Source organism: Euleptes europaea, chromosome 7 (assembly GCF_029931775.1).
Source record: "Euleptes europaea isolate rEulEur1 chromosome 7, rEulEur1.hap1, whole genome shotgun sequence".
Classification (NCBI taxonomy): Eukaryota; Metazoa; Chordata; class Lepidosauria; order Squamata; family Sphaerodactylidae; genus Euleptes; species Euleptes europaea.
The window spans coordinates 318102-337170 of record NC_079318.1 but is presented as its reverse complement, the minus strand read 5'-3'; the positions used below and the strand labels follow the sequence as shown (position 1 = coordinate 337170).

The window sequence follows — 19069 nt, the reverse complement described above, 5'->3', positions numbered from 1 at the left end:
TTACCCTAACTACTCCATGAAGCAAAGTTTGAAGACTTCCTCCACTCTAAGGAGTTTGCCTCCAACTTTTGGCTCCTTGGGCTAGAGGAACTTTTTCTGTAAGGTAAGACACTGCCCAGGTGTGAGGGACAAAGTGACTTTGAGGAGACGCAGCTGAGAGGTCTTCCCAGAAGGACTGTTATTTCTTAGATTATCTCAGTGTTGCATTTGGGAGTGAAATAACTTCCATGCTGCAGGAACAGCCTTTCAGGCCTTAGGAGTGCTCAATGGCACCTGTAGACACTCTGTTCCTCTTATTTAGCACTAGGGCAATCTCATATCATACAATTCTGTTTGGTTTCTGGAACTCTTGGCTTCAATAAATAATTCCATGTCATCCTGAAGCCTTTGCTTGAGCAACAATTACCTTGGGGGTGGTGTGTTGCCCTGGTAAGAATACCCCGTGAATATTGCTTGTTGCTCAGCATTATTGGATAAGATCCCTCTTATCCTCGCCCTGCTTGCTCCTTGCTTCCTGATCCTGCTGCCTGTTCTAAGCTTTGCAGGGGCACAGAGCTCTCGGCTGCATTACAGCACTATCTCACCCTCCATTTTTTTCATACCTACCCTGTGAGATTGGTTTGGCTGAGAGAAATGGACTGACCCAAGGCCATCTGCGAGCTTCCTGGCAGACTGGTGGTGTGAGCCTGGAGCACCTTGGTCCTTGTCCCACTATGCTAGTCTACAGACCTTAGTTATATTCATAGAATCATAGAGTTGGAAGGGGGCCATACAGGCCATCTAGTCCACCCCACCACCACCCCGCACTCAATGCAGCATCAGCCTAGAGCATTCCCGGCAAGTGATCCTCCAGCCGCTGCTTGAAGGCTGCCAGTGAGGGGGAGCTCGCCACCTCTCTAGGCAACCAGTTTCACTGTTGAACAACTTACTGTAAATTCCCCCCACTAATATCCAGCCGGTACTTTTCTGCCCGTAATTTAAACCCACTCCTAGCTTCTCCTCTGACACATGCCTTGTCTAGTTACCTTGAGCCCAAACGAAATATTTTTAAAAAGCACTGATTTCCAAAAGTGCATGCTCAAGTTCCCCACTGATTTAAGGATGCAATCCTGAGTGCTCTTTTTTTTTTCTGCTTCTTTTTTTTAGGAGAGGCAATGGAAATCAATGCAAGTTACTTGGTTATGATTGGGCTTCATAGCTTTTTACCTTGGGTGGATTGTAATTTCTGTTGGTTTATCTGATTAAAAGACTGCATAGGATGGCCATATTACTTAAATGTGTAAGGAGACCAGAACTGAGCAGAATATTAAATTGTTACTAAATCAGGATTCTAGTCTAGTAATAGAAAGATAGAGCCGTATTGCCTTTCTTTGGCTGCAATACTTACCTGGGAATAAATGCCATTGAACATACTGGAACTTTCTTCTGAGTCGGCATGCGTAAGGTTTCTCTGTCAGTCATTACCCAAAATCCTACCTCAAATTATCCTTAACTCCAGACAATGGCTGCTTGCTCTGCCAAGGGGCAAAATAAACAAGATGAAAAGCAGTATTTAATAATAATGTTAACTCTGTTTATCCCACGCGGTCACACGTTTCTCAAGCAGAAACAAACAGGGCCTTTTGTTACTTATGTAACTTTTGTTACCTATGAAACTCACATAAGCGCAACATATCTTGCTATCATAAAGAGACTGTGAAGAAGTACTGTAGCTGGAAAATAGCCAGTTTTTATGACTAATTAGAGATGGATTCCACATGCTTTTGGCAAACCTCTGGGCAAAACATGAGAGTATTCACAAAGACACAAAGCTAACTTGTACTGACTCAGACCATTGGTCCATTTAGTTTGGTATCATCTATTCTAACTGGCTGCGGACAGAGAAAGCTCTTGCCCAACATTTGCTATGTACATTCCTTTAACTAGAAAGGCCAGTGACTGTACCTGGAACCTTCTTTATACAAAGCATGTGTTCTGAGCCATGGATCTTTGCCACATTCATCTATGCACACATCCTTAGGGAAACAAAATAAGAAGCAGCCCAGACTAAGACTGGAAGAAACTGGCAGGTGGCAGATGAGATATATAATAATCATAGAATCATAGAGTTGGAAGGGACCATCAGGGTCATCTAGTCCAGCCCACTGCACGATGCAGGAAATTTACAACTACCTCCCCCCCTCACACACCCAGTGACCCCTATGCCATGCCCAGAAGATGGCCAAGATGCCCTCCCTCTCATGAACTGCCTAAAGTCATAGAATCAGCATTGCTGACGGATGGCCATCTAGCCTCTGCTTAAAAACTTTGAGGGAAGGAGCGCTTACCACCTCCTGAGGAAGCCTGTTACACTGAGGAACTGCTGTAACTGTTAGAAAATTCTTCCTGTCTAGACGGAAACTCTTTTGATTTTATTTCAACCCGTTGGTACTGGTCTGACCTTCTGGGGCAACAGAAAACAACTCAGCACCCTCCTCTATATGACAGCCCTTCAAGTACTTGAAGATGGTTACCATATCCCCTCTCAGTTTTCTCCTCTTCAGGCTAAATATACCCAGTTCCTTCAACCTTTCCTCATAGGACTTGGTCTCCAGACCCCTCACCATCTTTGTTGCCCTCCTCTGGACACATGCCAACTTGTCTACATCTTTCTGAAATTGTGGTGCCCAAAACTGAACACAATACTCTAGGTGAGCTCTAACCAGAGCAGAGTAGAGTGATACCATCACTTCGCGTGATCTTCTGGACACTATACTTCTGTTGATGCAGTCCAAGATCACATTTGCCTTTTTAGCTACCACATCACACTGCTGACTCATGTTCAGTGTTTGGTCTACTCAGACCCCAGGATCCTTTTCACACACACTACTGCTCAGACAAGTCTCCCCCATCCTATAATTATGCATTTGATTCTTCTTACCTAAATGCAGAACCTTACATTTATCTCTGTTGAAATGCATTTTATTGGTTTTAGCCCAATTCTTCAGCCTGTCAAGATCATCCTGTATCCTGGCTCTGTCTTCTACCATATTTGCCACCCCTCCCAATTTAGTATCATCTGCAAATTTAACAAGCATCCCCTCTATTCCTTCATCCAACTCATATATAAATATATTGAACAACACAGGGCCAGGACAGATCCCTGAGGCACTCTACTTGTCACTCTCCAAGTGGATGAGGAACCATTAACAAGCGCTCTTTGGGTGCGATCTGTCAACCAATCCACCTAACAGTAACAGGATCTAAATCACATTTTCCCAATTCGTCAATGAGAATACTATGTGGAACCTTATCAAAAGCCTTACTGAAATCTAGATAAACTATATCTACAGCATTCTCTTGATCCAGCATGGTAGTAACTTTCTCAAAAAAAGGATTAGTCTGACATGACTTGTTCTTGAGAAACCCATGCTGGCTCTTAGTAATCAGATCCATCATTTCTAAATGCTCAAGAATTGACTGTTTGATTATTTGTTCAAAAACTTTTCCTGGTATAGAAGTCAAACTGATGGGTCGGTAGTTACCTGGATCCTCCTTTTTCCCCTTCTTGAAGATCGGGACAACATTTGCCTGTCTCCAGTCTTCTGGCACCTCACCTGTTCGCCAAGAATTCTCAGAAATAATAGACAGAGGCTCAGAAATTACATCTGCAAGTTCTTTGGGTACCCTTGGATGGAATTCATCTGGCCCTGAGGACTTTGTTTCATTTAAAGAAAAACAGAGTTGCACTTACCTGTAACTGCTGTTCATTGATGTCTTCGGTGCAGACACACATGTGGGACTGCGCCTGCTGTGTGTAGGCCTGCCACCGGAAAAAACTTTATTAGCCTTAAGCCTCAGACTGGGGATGCCCCTCCCACCACAGGCGGGGCCAATCTTCGTGCCGGAATCGCCCACATGCTACTGGGTGGGGCATCCTCCTCCCTCCTCAGTTCCTTGCCCGCCGCCGACCAAGTCCAAGTAGGTAAGTAAAGGAGAACAAACACTAATTATCATTGCTCTCTTCTTATTTTTATTATTATTAAAAAAATTTAGGTCGACAGTGGGGTTGGAAGGGAGGGATGTGTGTCTGCACCGAAGACATCAATGAACAGCAGTTACAGGTAAGTGCAACTCTTCTGTCTTCGGTGCAGCCCCACATGTGGGATTTTAACTAGCTTACCCATAGAAGGTGGGGTCGACTATGAGAATAACGACTGAAGAACTGCTCTGCCCACTGCTGCATCCTTTCTGGCTTGCAGGTCGAGTGCGTAGTGCTTCACGAATGTATCCTCACTCGCCCACTTGGCTGCTTTACAGATTTCACCAACCGGGATACTTCTGTGGAGAGCGGCAGACGAACCCTGTGCCCTAGTGGAGTGAGCCTTAACCTCTAGGGGACATGGGAGTTGAGCTTGACGGTAGGCAATCTTGATTGCAGAGACCACCCAACGTGCTATAGACTGGGCAGATGCTGGGGAGCCCTTCTTGGGGCCCTGATAACAGACAAATAGTGCCTTGGACCTTCTAAAGTGTTTGGTTCTGTCAATATAATAAAGAATGGCTCTTTTCAAATCTAATGTGTGAAGTGTCTTTTCCGTCCGGGAGGTAGGGGAAGGGAAAGAAACCGGTAAGATTAAATCCTGAGCCAAATGAAAAGCAGAAATAACTTAAACCTAATGCTGGGGTGAAGGACGATCTTGTCCGCAAAAACCCTGAGGAAAGGCTCGTCAACGCGTAAGGCCACCAACTCCCCAACTCTCCTAGTTGAAGTGGCCGCAACTAGGAAGGCTACCATGGCCGACAGAAACGATAAATGAACTTGGCTCATGGGTTCAAAGGGACCCAACATAAGCTTTGCTAGAACCATAGACAGAGACCACTGCGGGGTTAGCATGGGGGTTGGAGGAAACAAGTTATTAAGGCCTTTTAAGAAACGTTTGGACAAGGGGTGAGAGAAGGTAGTGTAGCCCTCTACCCTATTGTGGAAGGCTGAAATGGCTGCGAGATGGACTTGCACAGAGGAGATTGAAAGGCCTCTCGTGGTCAATTCTAAAAGGTAGTCAAGGACCTTGGGAAGCGGGCACAGAAAGGGTGAATAACCCTTGGCTTCTGACCAGGCCCGAAATCTCTCCCATTTTATGTCATAAGAGTAGTGAGGTGAGGGCCTTCGGGCCTGTAAGATAACCTCTTGTACAGATGGGGAAAGGCCTACATGTGAGTGGGTAGGATTCTCCATGCCGTAAGATGGAGTCTCTCTACATTGTGGTGTGCCAACTCGCCCCAGCGAAGGAGGTTCGGATGGCAAGGTAGAGTCTTGTAGTTCCCTCTGGCCAGGTGGGTCAGCTGGGTGAACCAGATCTGTCGCAGCCATCGAGGGGCTATTAAGATGCAGTCGGTGTTGTCCGCTGCCAATTTCCTTAAAACTCTCGCTAGTAGAGGGAATGGAGGGAAGGCATAAAACAGGGAGTTGGTCCAGGTAATCTGGAAGGCATCTCCCAGGGAGTCCGGATCTCTTCCTGCCAGAGAGCAAAACCTTTCCACCTTCTTGTTGTCTCTGGTGGCAAAAAGGTCTATTTGAGGGAAGCCCCACGATTGGAAGATAGGCCGGAGGAAAGTGTCCTGTAGTTCACACTCGTGATTGGTAAGAAATTCCCTGCTGAGGGAATCTGCCCAGGTGTTGTGTACTCCGGCTATGTGAATGGCTCTTAAATGTATGTCGTTCGCTAGGGCTATCTCCCAGACCCTCTGGGCTTCTCTGCAGAGGGGGATGGAGCCTGTACCCCCCTGTTTGTTGATATAAAATACCGTACAAGAATTGTCTGACTGCAGGAGTGTTCTGGAGCCACGGAGGATATCTGTAAAGGAGGTAAGTAAGTAACGTACAGCTCTTAATTCCAGCATGTTAATATGTAGAGATGCTTCCCTATCAATCCATCTTCCCTGGATGGAATGGTACCCACAGTGACCCCCCCCAACCTTCCAAGGAGGCATCAGTTGTGAGGGTAAACTCTGGAGTCCAGTAGCCCAGGGGCATACCCTTCAAAAGGTTAGGTTCAGAGAGCCACCACTCTAACGATTTCAGGATAGTTCTAGGGACGGAGAGTCTGTGCCACTTAGAGTGGCAGGAGTAGTCGTATGCTCTTATAAACCAATTCTGTAAGCCTCTCATGTGTAACCGGGCAAATGGGGTGACCGCTGTGGTTGACGCCATGAGCCCTAGCAACCTCTGGATAGAGACTATGGGCTGATGTCTACACCGTATAAAATGGTGAGCTAGGTTCTTAGTGGCCATCACCCTTTCCTGGGGAAGAAAAGCTCTACCTGCAGGGGAGTCTAGTACCGCCCCAATGAACTGGGCTTTGGGGGAGGGGTCCAACCTTGACTTTTTAAAGTTGACCTTGAGGCCCAGGTTGTCACAAGTGGTCAGGACCAGCTGTAAATTGGTGGAGAGGGTATCTGGGTCAGTGGCTGTGAGGAGCCAGTCATCCAGGTAAGGATAGATAGTACAACCCTGGTTCCTGAAGTAAGACATAACCACTGCTATGCATTTCGTGAAGACCCTGGGGGCTGTTGCAAGACCAAAGGGGAGGACCGTATATTGAAAAAGTTCTGAACCATAACGGAACATGAGGAATTTTCTATGGTCAGGATGAATGGACACATGAAAGTATGCATCCTTGAGGTCTAAAACCGCAAACCAAGTGTTGGGTGTAATAAGCTCCATAACAGAGGGTAAGGAGACCATCCTGAACTTTGAAATTCTTAAACATTTATTTAATAATCTGAGGTCAATGATGGGCCTGGACCCCCCATCCTTTTTATCGGCCATAAAGATTCTTGAGAAGAAACTGGAACAGGGTGGAACAACTCTTTGGACTGCACCATTCTGGAGGAGTTCCTCTAGTTTGGGGGCAAACTCAGGAAACGGGTTATCGCCTGCTGACGAGGCAGGGGAACAAACTGGGTTAAACTTGAACTCCAGGCGATAGCCTTCGGATATAACCTTCAGGACCCAGGAGTCTGAGCATATGGAGCTCCAGGCCTCCTGAAATCTAGCCAACCTGTCCAGGAAAGGTAGCTCTTCCAGGCAGGCCTGGGGAGATAGTCAGAATTTTTGACCAGATTGTCTCTGATCCTTGTGTTGGACGTTGGGGCTGGGCCGAGGTTTGAAGGACTGCTTGCGTTGACCCTGTTGACTGGTCTGTTGAAATTTTCCCTGTGGAGGATACGGCTGGAACCTCTGGTATCATTGGTATCTGGAGAAAGAGGATGAGCCGAAGGTTTGTTGACGGAATTGAGCCCTCTCTCGTTGCTGGAAGGGTTGGGCTACTCCCAAGGATCTAGCAGTCTGGCGATCTTTTTTCAGGTTAGTGAGGAACTTGGTAGTAGAAGCGAAGAGAGTGTCGCCTTCGAAGGGGAGGTCCTCGATGAGAGATCTTGTGTCCATTGGAAGGGCTGTGGAGCGAAGCCATGCGTACCTTCATGGCTGAAGCCATGGCTCTGGCTGCTACGTCTGCAGCATGTTTGCCTGCATTTATCTCTTGCCTTGAGAGACGAGTAGCCTCTGATTGGATTAGACGTTGAGCATTTCTGGATTCTTCTGGTAGAAGCTCGATGTGAGGAGCTGCCTTTTCCCATAGGAAGAGTTGGTACCCCCCCCCATAATTGTTTGGTAGTTAGCAATGCGGAAACTTAGGGCCGAAGAGGTGTAGGTTCTCCTACCCAGTTGATCCAGACGTTTGCTTTCCTTGTCTGCGGGTGTGGAGTGCAGGCCCTGTCTCTGCTTGGATTGCATTTCGCTTGCTACTATGGAGGAAGGGGGGGGTGTACCAAAAGAAATTCAGCTGCCTCGGGTTTTATCCTATAAAGATTATCAATCTTCTTTGAAGACGCAGGTGATGATGCAGGCTTCTTCCATATTGAGTTAGCAATCTCAGAGAGGCCCTCCAGGACTGGGAAGGCAGCGATCCCGGGAGAGTCAGGGTAGAGGTGGCTGAGGATTTTATCCTTCGGTTTGTTGTCTGCCGTAGAGATGTTAATATCAAGGGCCTCGGCCATCCTGATCATCTGCTCCGTTCTAAGTCCTCTGATGGAGAGATGGCGCCCACTAGTTCATCAGGGAATGGCTTGTAGACTTCCTCAGAGCTCCTAGGGGAGCCTCTGGTTTCCGAGTCGCCAAACTCTGATTCTGGCCTGGGGGATCTCTGAGACAGTGGAGTAAAAGGAGGGGGAAGTTGAGGAGTTCTCAGGACAACTGGCTCTCCCTGTGCAGTCATCTGCCTGAATCTGCAGAATTCAATCCAGTCTTTGACTAGTTCCGGAGAGATAGATGGAGCGGAAGCCAAAGGTGCAGGTTGGAGGATCTGTTGTGGTACCGAAGGACTCGGTACCAGGAGCGTCGGATCCGGTAGTGTCGGATCCGAGATCAGGAGGGGATCCTCCACAGGGTCCAGTTCCAGGTCGGAGAAACATTGGAGAGGGGATCCGGAGTGGAAGGATGGTGTCCTTGGTACAGGTGGTACCGGGGGTTGGAGGCTCGAATCCGGGGTCTTCTTGGTGGACGCGGGCTTCTTAGGTATTGAGCGGCTGGAACCGGCAGGCTTGTCGTGGTGCTTGGTCTTATGTTTATGCTTTTTTGACACGTGGGTCGGATCCGAGAGGGGACCGGGTGTCGCTGGGACCGGGTGTCGGTGCCGAGCGTACGGAGTGCGCGCCTCCCGGGGTTCCGGAGCCCGCAGACGGGGAGGGGGCGGATAGAGCCTTCTTCCAAAGTTCGGCGCTCAGCCGGTCCGCACGAGCATTTTGAGACCGGGTGGAGAAGCCTTGGCAAATCGCACATTTTGAGACGTTGTGCCCCTCACCCAAGCAGCTTAGGCAAAGCTCATGCTGGTCGGAATGTGGCATCTTTGCAGAGCATTTTGTGCAAAGTTTAAACGGGGTCTTAGGGGCCATGGCGGCTCTCGGTGCACAGACAAGAGGACCGGGATAGAGAAGGGCTCTTTGTTTGTTTAATACTCTTCTTTTTACATCCTTTAGTTTCAATTTTTTTATTATTATTATTAGTTTTATTATTTTTTGAGGATCGACGAGAAACGGGGAAGGAGGAAGCCGGCTAGGGGGGCCTAGGGGGGCCTGAGGCTTAATGCTAATAAAGGTGTTTCCTGTGGCAGGCCTGCGCGCAGGCGCAGTCCCACATGTGGGGCTGCACCGAAGACAGAAGATGAACTAGGTGTTTGTGCACTACCCCAATGCCAATCCTAGGCTGCAACTCCCTTCCCTCATCATGTGTTCTGTTTATGCCATGTTGAGCATCGTTTCCCTTGCAAGAAAAGACTGAGGAAAAGTAGGAATTGAGGAGTTCTGCCCTCTCTTCATCTCCTGTTACAATTTCACTTTCCGGTCCCCGCAGTGGGCTTATCATGTCCTTGTTCTTATTCATACTCTGTACATAGGAAAATAACCCTTTTTTTGTTGCGTTTAGCATCTCTCGCTAGCCTAAGCTCATACTGAGCTTTAGCTTTCCTAACACTCTCCCTACTCTATGGTAATGCAGGGCAGAATTCTGAATATACCATACTCAGACAGGATCTGCCCTTGCTCTTCTGGCTCTATTGACACATTAGCCCATGCCCTTTTGGAATGCTGCTTTTACGAGGAACTTTGATCGCACTATATTTCCCCCCTTTTAATATACAAATCCAATGCCTCTGTGACTGACATAATGCCTTTTTTACTAAGCGACAGGGACCCCAAGGCTACATTGTCAGTGGCAAGATTTGTTTCAGTCCTTATATCCCTCCAACACTAGATATATGCTGCTCAAGATCAATTGATCAAGGAGCTTCTAAGGGATAAAAGGGAAAGGGAAAAGGAAACACTCTCCCTACAAGCACTAGTAATTTGTTTATATTCCTCTTTGGTTATAAGGCCACTTCCTAAATGAGTCTTTTTTATTTCTCAAATCTTTAAAAAGCTGTTTATGGAGCCACCCTGGCCTCTTTAGGCGCCTCCCATTTTTCCTTCTCATAGGAATGGTTTGGGATTGCGCCTTCAGTATTTTTTTTAGAAACTCCCACCCTTCTTGAACTCCCTTCTCCTTAAGTATTTCTGACCATGGGATTCTACCCAGTGTAAGTTTAAGTTTGTTAAAATTTGCTTTCCTAAAGTCCAACCTATATGTCTGACTACGTAGTTTTTCCTTTCTCCAAGATTGTAAATTCCAAGATTACATGGTCACTACTACCCAGGGTGCCTACTACTTTAACCTCATCAACCAGTTCTTCCCTGTTGGTGAGAATCAAGTCTAAGATAGCAGATCCCCTTGTTTCTCTGTCCGCTTTCTGTAATAGGAAGTTGTCAGCAAGACAAGTCAGGAATTTACTGGAACTTGCATTTTTAGCAGAGTTGGACTTACAACAGATATTTGGGTAATTAAAATCTCCCATGACCACCATGTCCCGTTTCTTTGAGAACTTTGTAATCTGGTCTAAGAGTATCTCATCCAAGTCCTCTGCCTGGTTTGGTGGTCGATAGCAGACCCCCACCATAATATCACTATTATTTCTTATTCCTTTTATTTTTACCCATAGACTCTCAACTGGACTTCCATTCTCAGAATCATGTATTTCTCCACAAGTATACACATCTTTGATATATAATGCTACTCCCCCCCTTCCCTATCTGTCTACCCCTTTTTAACAAGTTGTATCCCTCAATCTTAATATTCCAATCATGAGTGACATCCCACCAAGTTTCAGTAATGCCTATTAGGTCAAAATCCCCTTCCTGTATTTGGGCTTCAAGTTCTTCCTGCTTGTTTCCCATACTCTTGTGTATTAGTGTACAGACATTAGAATCGGTGGTTTATGTGCCCCAAGGTTTTCGTTTCTGTACTTGCCCATGAGTTTATGTTTCCTCGCATACATGCCACTCCCTGCAAATCTTTATTGTTCATATCTCCAGTTACTGTCAGCATTAGGGCTGTTGAAAAAAAAAATTAGGTATAGTTCGGCTTCGGCAAAATTAGGCCCTTTTAAATTTGGGCCTTGCCGAAGTCCGAACTCCCCCGCTTCGGATCCTTGAAGTTCAGGCGAGATCTGGAGTTCGGGGGGAAATTCGCCCCCCCCCGGCGTGCCTTTAAACAAATCTGCGCCTCCCAGCTGTGTTAGGGTCAGGGGCTTCCCTGAAGGTAGGCCCTGAAGGGGCCTCCCGGCCGGGAGGCACAGATCTGTTTAAAGGGCCCCCCCGCACGCCTTCAGGGAAGCCCCGTGAAGGCGCGCGGGGGGGCGAGCCGAACCCCGAAGTTGCCGAATTTCTGAACACCCCAAAGTCGGGGAATTCGGCTCCCCCCGTTTCCCGCCTTTTTTGAATCCGGTTTGTTCCGAACCGGAAACCGCCGAATCAGAGGAAATTCGGCAGTTTTTCAGTTTGGAACGAACCGGAATCAACAGCCCTAGTCAGCATACTAGACTTTAAGTTTTTGTCTCTCTCCCCCATAGGATTTAGTTTAGAGCCCTCCTGATCAGGTTTGCAAGGCTCTCACCAAACACATTTTTCCTACCCTCGTGAGGTGCAAAGCATCTCTCAATAGAAGAGCTTCCTCTTGAAACTGTAAGCCATGGTCCAGAAATCCAAACCTTTCTTGACGACACCATCTACACATCTAGTCATTAATCTGTATTCTTCTTCTTTCCCTTCCTAAGCCATGACCTTCGACAGGCAGAACTGATGAAAACACAACCTGCGCCCCCAGCTCCTTCACCTTCTTACCCAGAGCTGCATAGTCTCTTTTAGTACGTTCTGGGCTGTGTCGAGCAATATCATTTATTCCCTCATGAATGAGCAAGGGTAATAATCTGTGGGCTCCAATATCACATGCAATTTACCTCTTAGTCAATACTTAATAGGAACTTGTCAATTAAATCATTACTTGTCTTTTCTAGGTGTAATTCTGCCATCTCTCTTGCAAAATGAAACTAGCGGGAAAATAGTGTTTAGCCTCATAGGATTGTTGTGAGGATCAGCATGATATACTGTAAAAGTTTAGAGTACTACATAAATAGTGCTAAAATTAGCAGCTTCTGCATAGTTTGCACTGTGTGTCTTGTGATATTTTCTTGCAGACCCCTAGCTATATCCTGATTTGTTTTGAGGATTATGACAGGCAGTTCTGAAGGTGTGCCATGTCTCAAACTTTATTTTGATTAAAAGGCAAGTCATATCACTGAATCTCCATGAAGCACTTTTGTGGCTCTGAGAGCCGCTCACATTCCTATTTGGCTTCCATTCCTTTCCTCTGGAAGCTGAGAACCTATTCAATAGAATGTGTGTGTGTGGGGGGGACAACACAATATAATGCTGCCTTGGTAAGCCTCGTTCCTTCTGTTCCCACAATCTGCATTGTGCTGTGACCTAGATCAACTGGACTTGTTGAAGCGGATATGTTTGTAGATTGAGGTCTATTTTACTTTTTTGCACCAATGTGTGTTGTGTAGTCTTTTCCGACTGATGGCAACTTTATGAATTCATGACCTCCAAAATCTCCTATCGTTAACAGTCTTGCTCAGGTCTTCCAAACTGAGAGTCAATCATGTTGTGTCTTCCTCTTTTTTTGCTGCCTTCAACTTTTCCTAGCTTTATTGTTTTTTCCAGTGAACCTTGTCTTCCCATAATGTGACCAAATAAAGATAGCTTCAGTTTAGTCATTTTAGTTTTAGGGAGAGTTCAGGCTTGGTTTGATCTAGAACTCACAGATTTGTCTTTTTGGTGATCCGACCCACAGATTTGTCTTTTTGGCGGTCCACGGTATCCTTCTGGCATCAATACCTAGCTACAAAGCCACGAAAGGCAGATGGGTACATGCTCCATTGTGTTGCTTTTTAGAAATATGAGTGCTGACTGGGATTCTGCTTGTATTGTGCATGCATCCTTCATAGCTACATACATATATTAAATTAAACAGGCATTTTAATCAATAGGGAAAATAAAATTCTAGGATATATGAACTCAATCATTAGATCTGTGATGGATCCAAGACTGCTCATTTGGGACAGAAACACCAAACAGCATTTTTGTGGTTGTAGCAAGATAGTAATTTTGACAAATACACTCAACTCAAATGCAAGAGATTAAACAAATGTAATTTTTTACAAAATGACACACTTTATTTATCTACAAGGCAGTACAGTGTATTATTAAAATGTTAAGTGCAGGCCAGGGCTGCATCTAATTCTATTCATTAAGGCAGCAAAGTGAGAAAAGGAATCAACCTTCCCTTAGAATTGGTAAAGGTTGGAGACGGCAGTCCAAAAGACTTTTTTTTTTAAAAAAGGAATTTTTGCATATGGACTCCAAATTAGGAAATATGTAGACTAAACAGTAGACAACAGCAGAAAACACAAGCCAAGTTCTGTTCTCCCAAATGTTTGTAATTTGCAATCTTTGTTGTTGCAAAGTCATCAGAATACATACAGACATGTACATAAAATCTCCCAAAAAACAGTGTTTCAAAGTATTGCTTGTAAAAGTGAGGAAAAGAAATCATTTTTCAGAAATGCTAGTGCATAGTCAGGTTAGCTAGCCCCCAGGTTTTTCTTTCTCTAGTACCCCTTTATGGCCTTTATCCCAATAGTAGCCCATCTACATGCTGTAAGACTGTAGCAGCAAAACAAAACAAACCCACAGTATCCATTTGGCATTTATAAAATTAAATTACGGAATAAAAATATAATTTGTTCTCATAAACTATATTTCGTACAGTAATAATTTTTAAAAGCAAGCTATTTTTTAAAAAATACTCAATGAAACACACATGTATAAACAAATCTAGAGCTCTAATGAGTGGAACCATACTTCAAACAGTACAGATGTGCGAGCATCCACTATCTTGATAAGAATGACCCCCCCCTCTCTTAAATGAGCATTGCTAATGCTTTTCTTGGAGACGTTTATGCAAAGACATTCATTCAGGGATTTAAAATAAACTGTTGATGAGGGCCAGCTCTTAAAAGAAAATAAAAACATTTTGCAAAGCCTCCTCACTGGTATAGGAACTCCTCACTAAATTAATACTGGTGCATTTGATCTCTAATATTTTAAAAAATCATTTGAACAATGTTTTTTTTTAAAAAAAAATCTGCATTCATGTGATTAACTGCATCAAACTCAATACCTAATAAGTTAGGCAAGCTTCATTAATACAGGGTTTTTTTTTTAAGTTGGTGAAATCCAACTTGAATAGATATATGCTTTTGTGACTATATGCACTTTGTGCTGCTCCCAAATGTTGTACCACCACCACCCATTCACAAAAAAGGTTTCCTATATAGGAATGGTAAATCCTAAATCAACTGGAAGTGTTTTGAAAAGAAAACATAATGCTGGCTGGAAGACCATTTACATGACCAGAGTTCGAGTTGAGAATGCATTCATGTATTTGCGTCCTGGATCGGAGAAGGTCAGTTGGTCCTCTGTCTTTCCACAGGATGCTGAATCCCACGCACTGCTAAAATGCTTCAGAAAGAAAAAGAAAAATTACACCCTTAGTTTTAAAGGATGAGGCACAACCCAATCCTTTCTGCACACCTGGGTTTGTGGATTCATTGGCCTCACTCTCCCTCAGGGATCTCTGTTACATAGACCTGATTCTATGACCTTAGACCAGGGGTGGGGAACGTCAGGCCCAGGGGCCGTATAAGGCCCGCGAAATCATTTGGTCTGGCCCTTTGTGGCTCCTGGCAGATCTCTAGCTCAGAAGGATCTAAGACTGGCGATCCGCCCCCTCCCACGGCCAGGAATAGCCTCTATTCAAGGCAGATGTGGGTTTGTTTTGCTGAGAAAAGGAACCTTCTTTCCCCCTTGCAGAAGAGTCATTACCTATGAAGCTGCTAGGACCACCCAAGAAACTATGTTAACCTTTTCCCACCTGGGCTGTGGAGAAACGTATTTCCTCTGCACTACAAGTGGGTTGGGGGCGGAAGTGGCAACAATGGAGGGGTTAAAGGGGGCAGGGCCAGGTTGTGCGGTCCGCGAATGTTATAAATATTCAAATGGCCCTTGGCAGAAAAAAGGTTCCCCACCCCTGCCTTAGACAGATAATGAGGGAGGGCATCTTGGCCATCTTCTGTGCAGAGGGTTGGACTAGATGACCCTGGTGGTCCCTTTTAACTCTATGGTTCTATAGACTACGTGAGTTCAGAGTATGAGTAGCTCATGTGCACAGCACTGAGAAGTGAGGCTGCAGCTTTTACCAATGGGAGGATCAGACAACTCCCCCAGTGAAATTAACTGTACCATGAACCACTACATCTCCACTATCCAACAATCTGATTCAGCTATTTTTACTGGGCACCCTATAAAAATCCTCTTGCTAATGTAGCATACTATATAAACTTTTGATTGCCAGAAAATGAGCATTCAGATAAACTTAGTTTAAGCATTCTTTATAGGGTCAAAGACTTCTGTTAAGAATATTGTCGAAGGCTTTCACTGTCAGAGTTCATTGGTTCTTGTAGGTTATCCGGGCTATGTGACCGTGGTCTTGGTATTTTCTTTCCTGACGTTTCGCCAGCAGCTGTGGCCGGCATCTTCAGAGGAGTAACACTGAAGGAGTAACACTCAGTGTCAAGTGTGTAGGAAGAGTAATACATAGTCAGAAAGGGGTTGGGTTTGAGCTGAATCATTGTCCTGCAAAAAGTATCAAAGGTAATGTGCTAATCATTGTCCTGTAAGTATCAAGATAATGTGCTAATGAGGGTGTGGTATGTTAACAGATCACTTCAGGATACAATGGTTCCATATTAACCTACCACATCATCATTAGCACATTATCTTGATACTTACAGGACAATGATTAGCACATTACCTTTGATACTTTTTGCAGGACAATGATTCAGCTCAAACCCAACCCCTTTCTGACTATATATTACTCTTCCTACACAACTGACACTGAGAGCCACTGTCCTTCAGTGTTACTCCTCTGAAGATGCCTGCCACAGCTGCTGGCGAAACGTCTGGAAAGAAAATACCAAGACCACGGTCACACAGCCCGGATAACCTACAAGAACTTCTGTTAAGATTCACAATAAATGTGGCAGCTTGGAATCAGTCCTTTCCTGGTCACCATTTCAATGTTTATTTCACTCAGGTTCAGCCATTTGAATGCACACAAGCCATTCAGAAGGAAATGCTCCAAAATGAAGGAAAAGAAATTTGAGACTGTTGATAGAAACACATTTCTTAAGCTTACTCTAAAGCAACCTTTTTCACAGTATTTACAAAGGTTGTAAACCCCTACTCAGAATGGTGCAGCATGCAGATAAACATATCAAGGTCCTTTGCTTGTTCCCTAGACATGCAAAATATCTCTTTATGCCTCAAGCTATTATCATAGTAAACATTTAAGCAATAAATGGAATTTGTGAATTCAGATATTTTTGTCTCCTGCATATTTTTATGTTCTGTGTTGATATCAGAAATGGTTAACTTTGCCAGAGCAATTTGTTACCCAGTAATGAACAAAACTGGCTGTTGTGTTCCAAATTTCAAGTGCAATTCTGTTACATCACAACACCCAGGATGAAAATTTTAAGAGGGAGGGAGAGATCTGCCCTGTTTGTGAGGGTGGGAAAGGACTATGTATGTCTTTACAGCAATAAGTAGCACACCAATTTATGTTCCCTTAAAATTACCAAGGCAACCTGCTTAAACAACAGGCCCAGTTCAGTTTTCAGATCATACACGGAGGCAGGTATTATGGGTGTTCCAAGACCAATAACTCTGGATCCCCCTTTTCCTAGACTTTGCTTGAGTCCAAGCATGATTTTTTAAAATTTATATAACTTATTAATTGATTTTGGTACCACCTCAAGTGTTATAAAGTTCTCTATACAATGCATAGATAAAAATCACATCAGCACTACAAACTATCAAAAACAATAAAACCAGAAGACATAATAACACCTCCAATCAATAAAAGTAGTAAGCACTGATGTCACACTGGGGCTCCAGGCAGTCAAACTCATTTTGCTATTTGGACATAAAGGTACAAATGTAACCAAATTCCCTGCCCCAAACATTTAAAATTTCTAAAAAGGAAAACAAACAATTACTGCAGCACACCGAATTCAGGTGAGCCTTCTTTGTAATAGTGTATTCATGATGGCCAGTCATTCTTTTTAACTTTCTGCTTTTTTAGTCTGACAGGTAAGTTCCAGTAAATCTGTTATTAGGCATTCCACCTCTTTCCCAAAGTCAGCTCACAAAATGCCTGACTACCAAACTGGTGGACTGTGTGTCTAAACTAGAGACACAGCATACCTATTTGATTACCTTTTAGCTCAAGAGGACCCCTACTTCTTCAAATTAACAATCAAGTTTATTATACTGTCAACAGGCCTTTCAGTAATACTTCTTCAAATTACAGCTGAGGGTGGGTATGATATAATTTTCACTTCAGACACGTCATGCCGTGATTCTCCTCTTGTGGAATTTCTCATACTTGGTGAAAATTCTAATACTTTATACAAGACCTGCTCAGGGATGAATAGTTGTTGCCAAAGGAGCTGAGATTTCTGGAAGGAAGGAGAAAAAGACCAGGCGCTGTTGCTGAAGGTAGCTACGTATCAACTGTACAAATCAGACGGTTTGTGATGGAGGGTTTGTGGCAGATCTCCCTTGACCAGGAATACAGAACCAGGCAAGGAGATACACAAGCGCTACTAGAAGTGCTCTCTAGTGCAGGCCATCTAAAATGGCCACCAGTGGAAGAGAGCTGCTTCCCCTCTTTCAATGGCCAGAACAGGGAGGAAGCCTCAGGGCCTCATTAAGGAGATGTCATGTGAGATGGTTACCAGATAAAAGTTTAGGAGATAAAATGGCTTTTCACCCTAAAATTAATCTTTGCATGTAGGGCTGAGAACACCAAGTGTTAGTCACTCTTGAAATTGATAATTAAAATAAATTATGGGCTTGTTTACATATATTCCCAGGTATGCATATGCTGTGTATTCCATTTACATTTTAATAACGAAACAAAATGGAAAGTGAACACACATGAATACATAAAGCTGCCTGTCTACTGAGTCAGTCAATTAGTCTAGCAGTAGAGTCTACTCTGATAGGCAGCAGTTATGCAGGCTGTCAAGGTTGAGGACCTTCTCATCACTTGCAACCTGATCAAGAGGGAGGTGCTGTGGACTGAACCTGCAACCTTCTGCATGCAAAGCAGATGCTCTACTACTGAGGCCCATTCCTTCCTCAGAGATATATAGCACTTTTGGATTCCCATTGGGATGTGAAGCATAAACAAATAGATCTCTTACCATCTAGGGTTCTGGAGCTAAAATTTTATATCTTAAAACAATGGAATCAACTGGCCACATATGAAGATCATGAAGCAGTTATATGATTTAAACTGTAAGGCTTTATACATTTTCTGTAACCCACTTTGTGTCCGTTCTTTTGGAAGAAAAATGAAGAAGCCATCTTTTAAATCAGTGGTTCCCAAACCTTTTGGGCCACCGCTCCCTTGGTTCTACAAACTCAACCCCAGCACCCCCTACCCTACCCTATAAAAAGTACTATTCAAAATAGGGGTTTGCATGACTCACTAAAGATAATAACAATAAAATTTAAACAATTAATTGCATATCTATTCAAAATCAAATTAAAACTTTTTAGTTGAAATTTATTCAACAAAACTGATGACCTTGATCCAGTGGTACTAGCTCTTCAAAGTCTGGAAAAAAATTCTGATAGTTTCCACCAAATTTGCCAGCATGGTGCCATAACTTGATCTATTGTAAATTAGTGAACAGTGAACAGTTGAAGGGGCCCACTTCTAGCGCCCCCCTGCCTCTTAGTGCCCCCCTAGGTAATCCCACCGCCTCCAGGGGGTGGTACTGCCCACTTTGGGAACCTCTGTTTTAAATAAATCAACAAGCAAGCTGAACCAAACACAAAGTTCGCACACAGAAGCTCTTGTCTAGCAGCTATTTCTTCTCAGGGTGACGTACCACATAAACAGTAGCCTGGGTTTATTATCTATGATACACAGAAGTGGGTAAAGATCTAAATACACTGCAATGTG

General features: G+C 44.3%; 1 protein-coding gene across 1 annotated transcript in view; it reads right to left on the bottom strand.

The window, feature by feature from the left end:
* Positions 1 to 14314: 14314 nt before the first annotated feature.
* The window catches only part of MYB (MYB proto-oncogene, transcription factor), a 54297-nt gene continuing 49542 nt past the window's right edge, over positions 14315 to 19069 (bottom strand). The window contains exon 18 of the mRNA XM_056852490.1: positions 14315 to 14493. Coding sequence (XP_056708468.1) covers positions 14377 to 14493 — 117 coding nt within the window. The 3' untranslated portion in view covers positions 14315 to 14376. The remainder of the gene's footprint in view (positions 14494 to 19069) is intronic.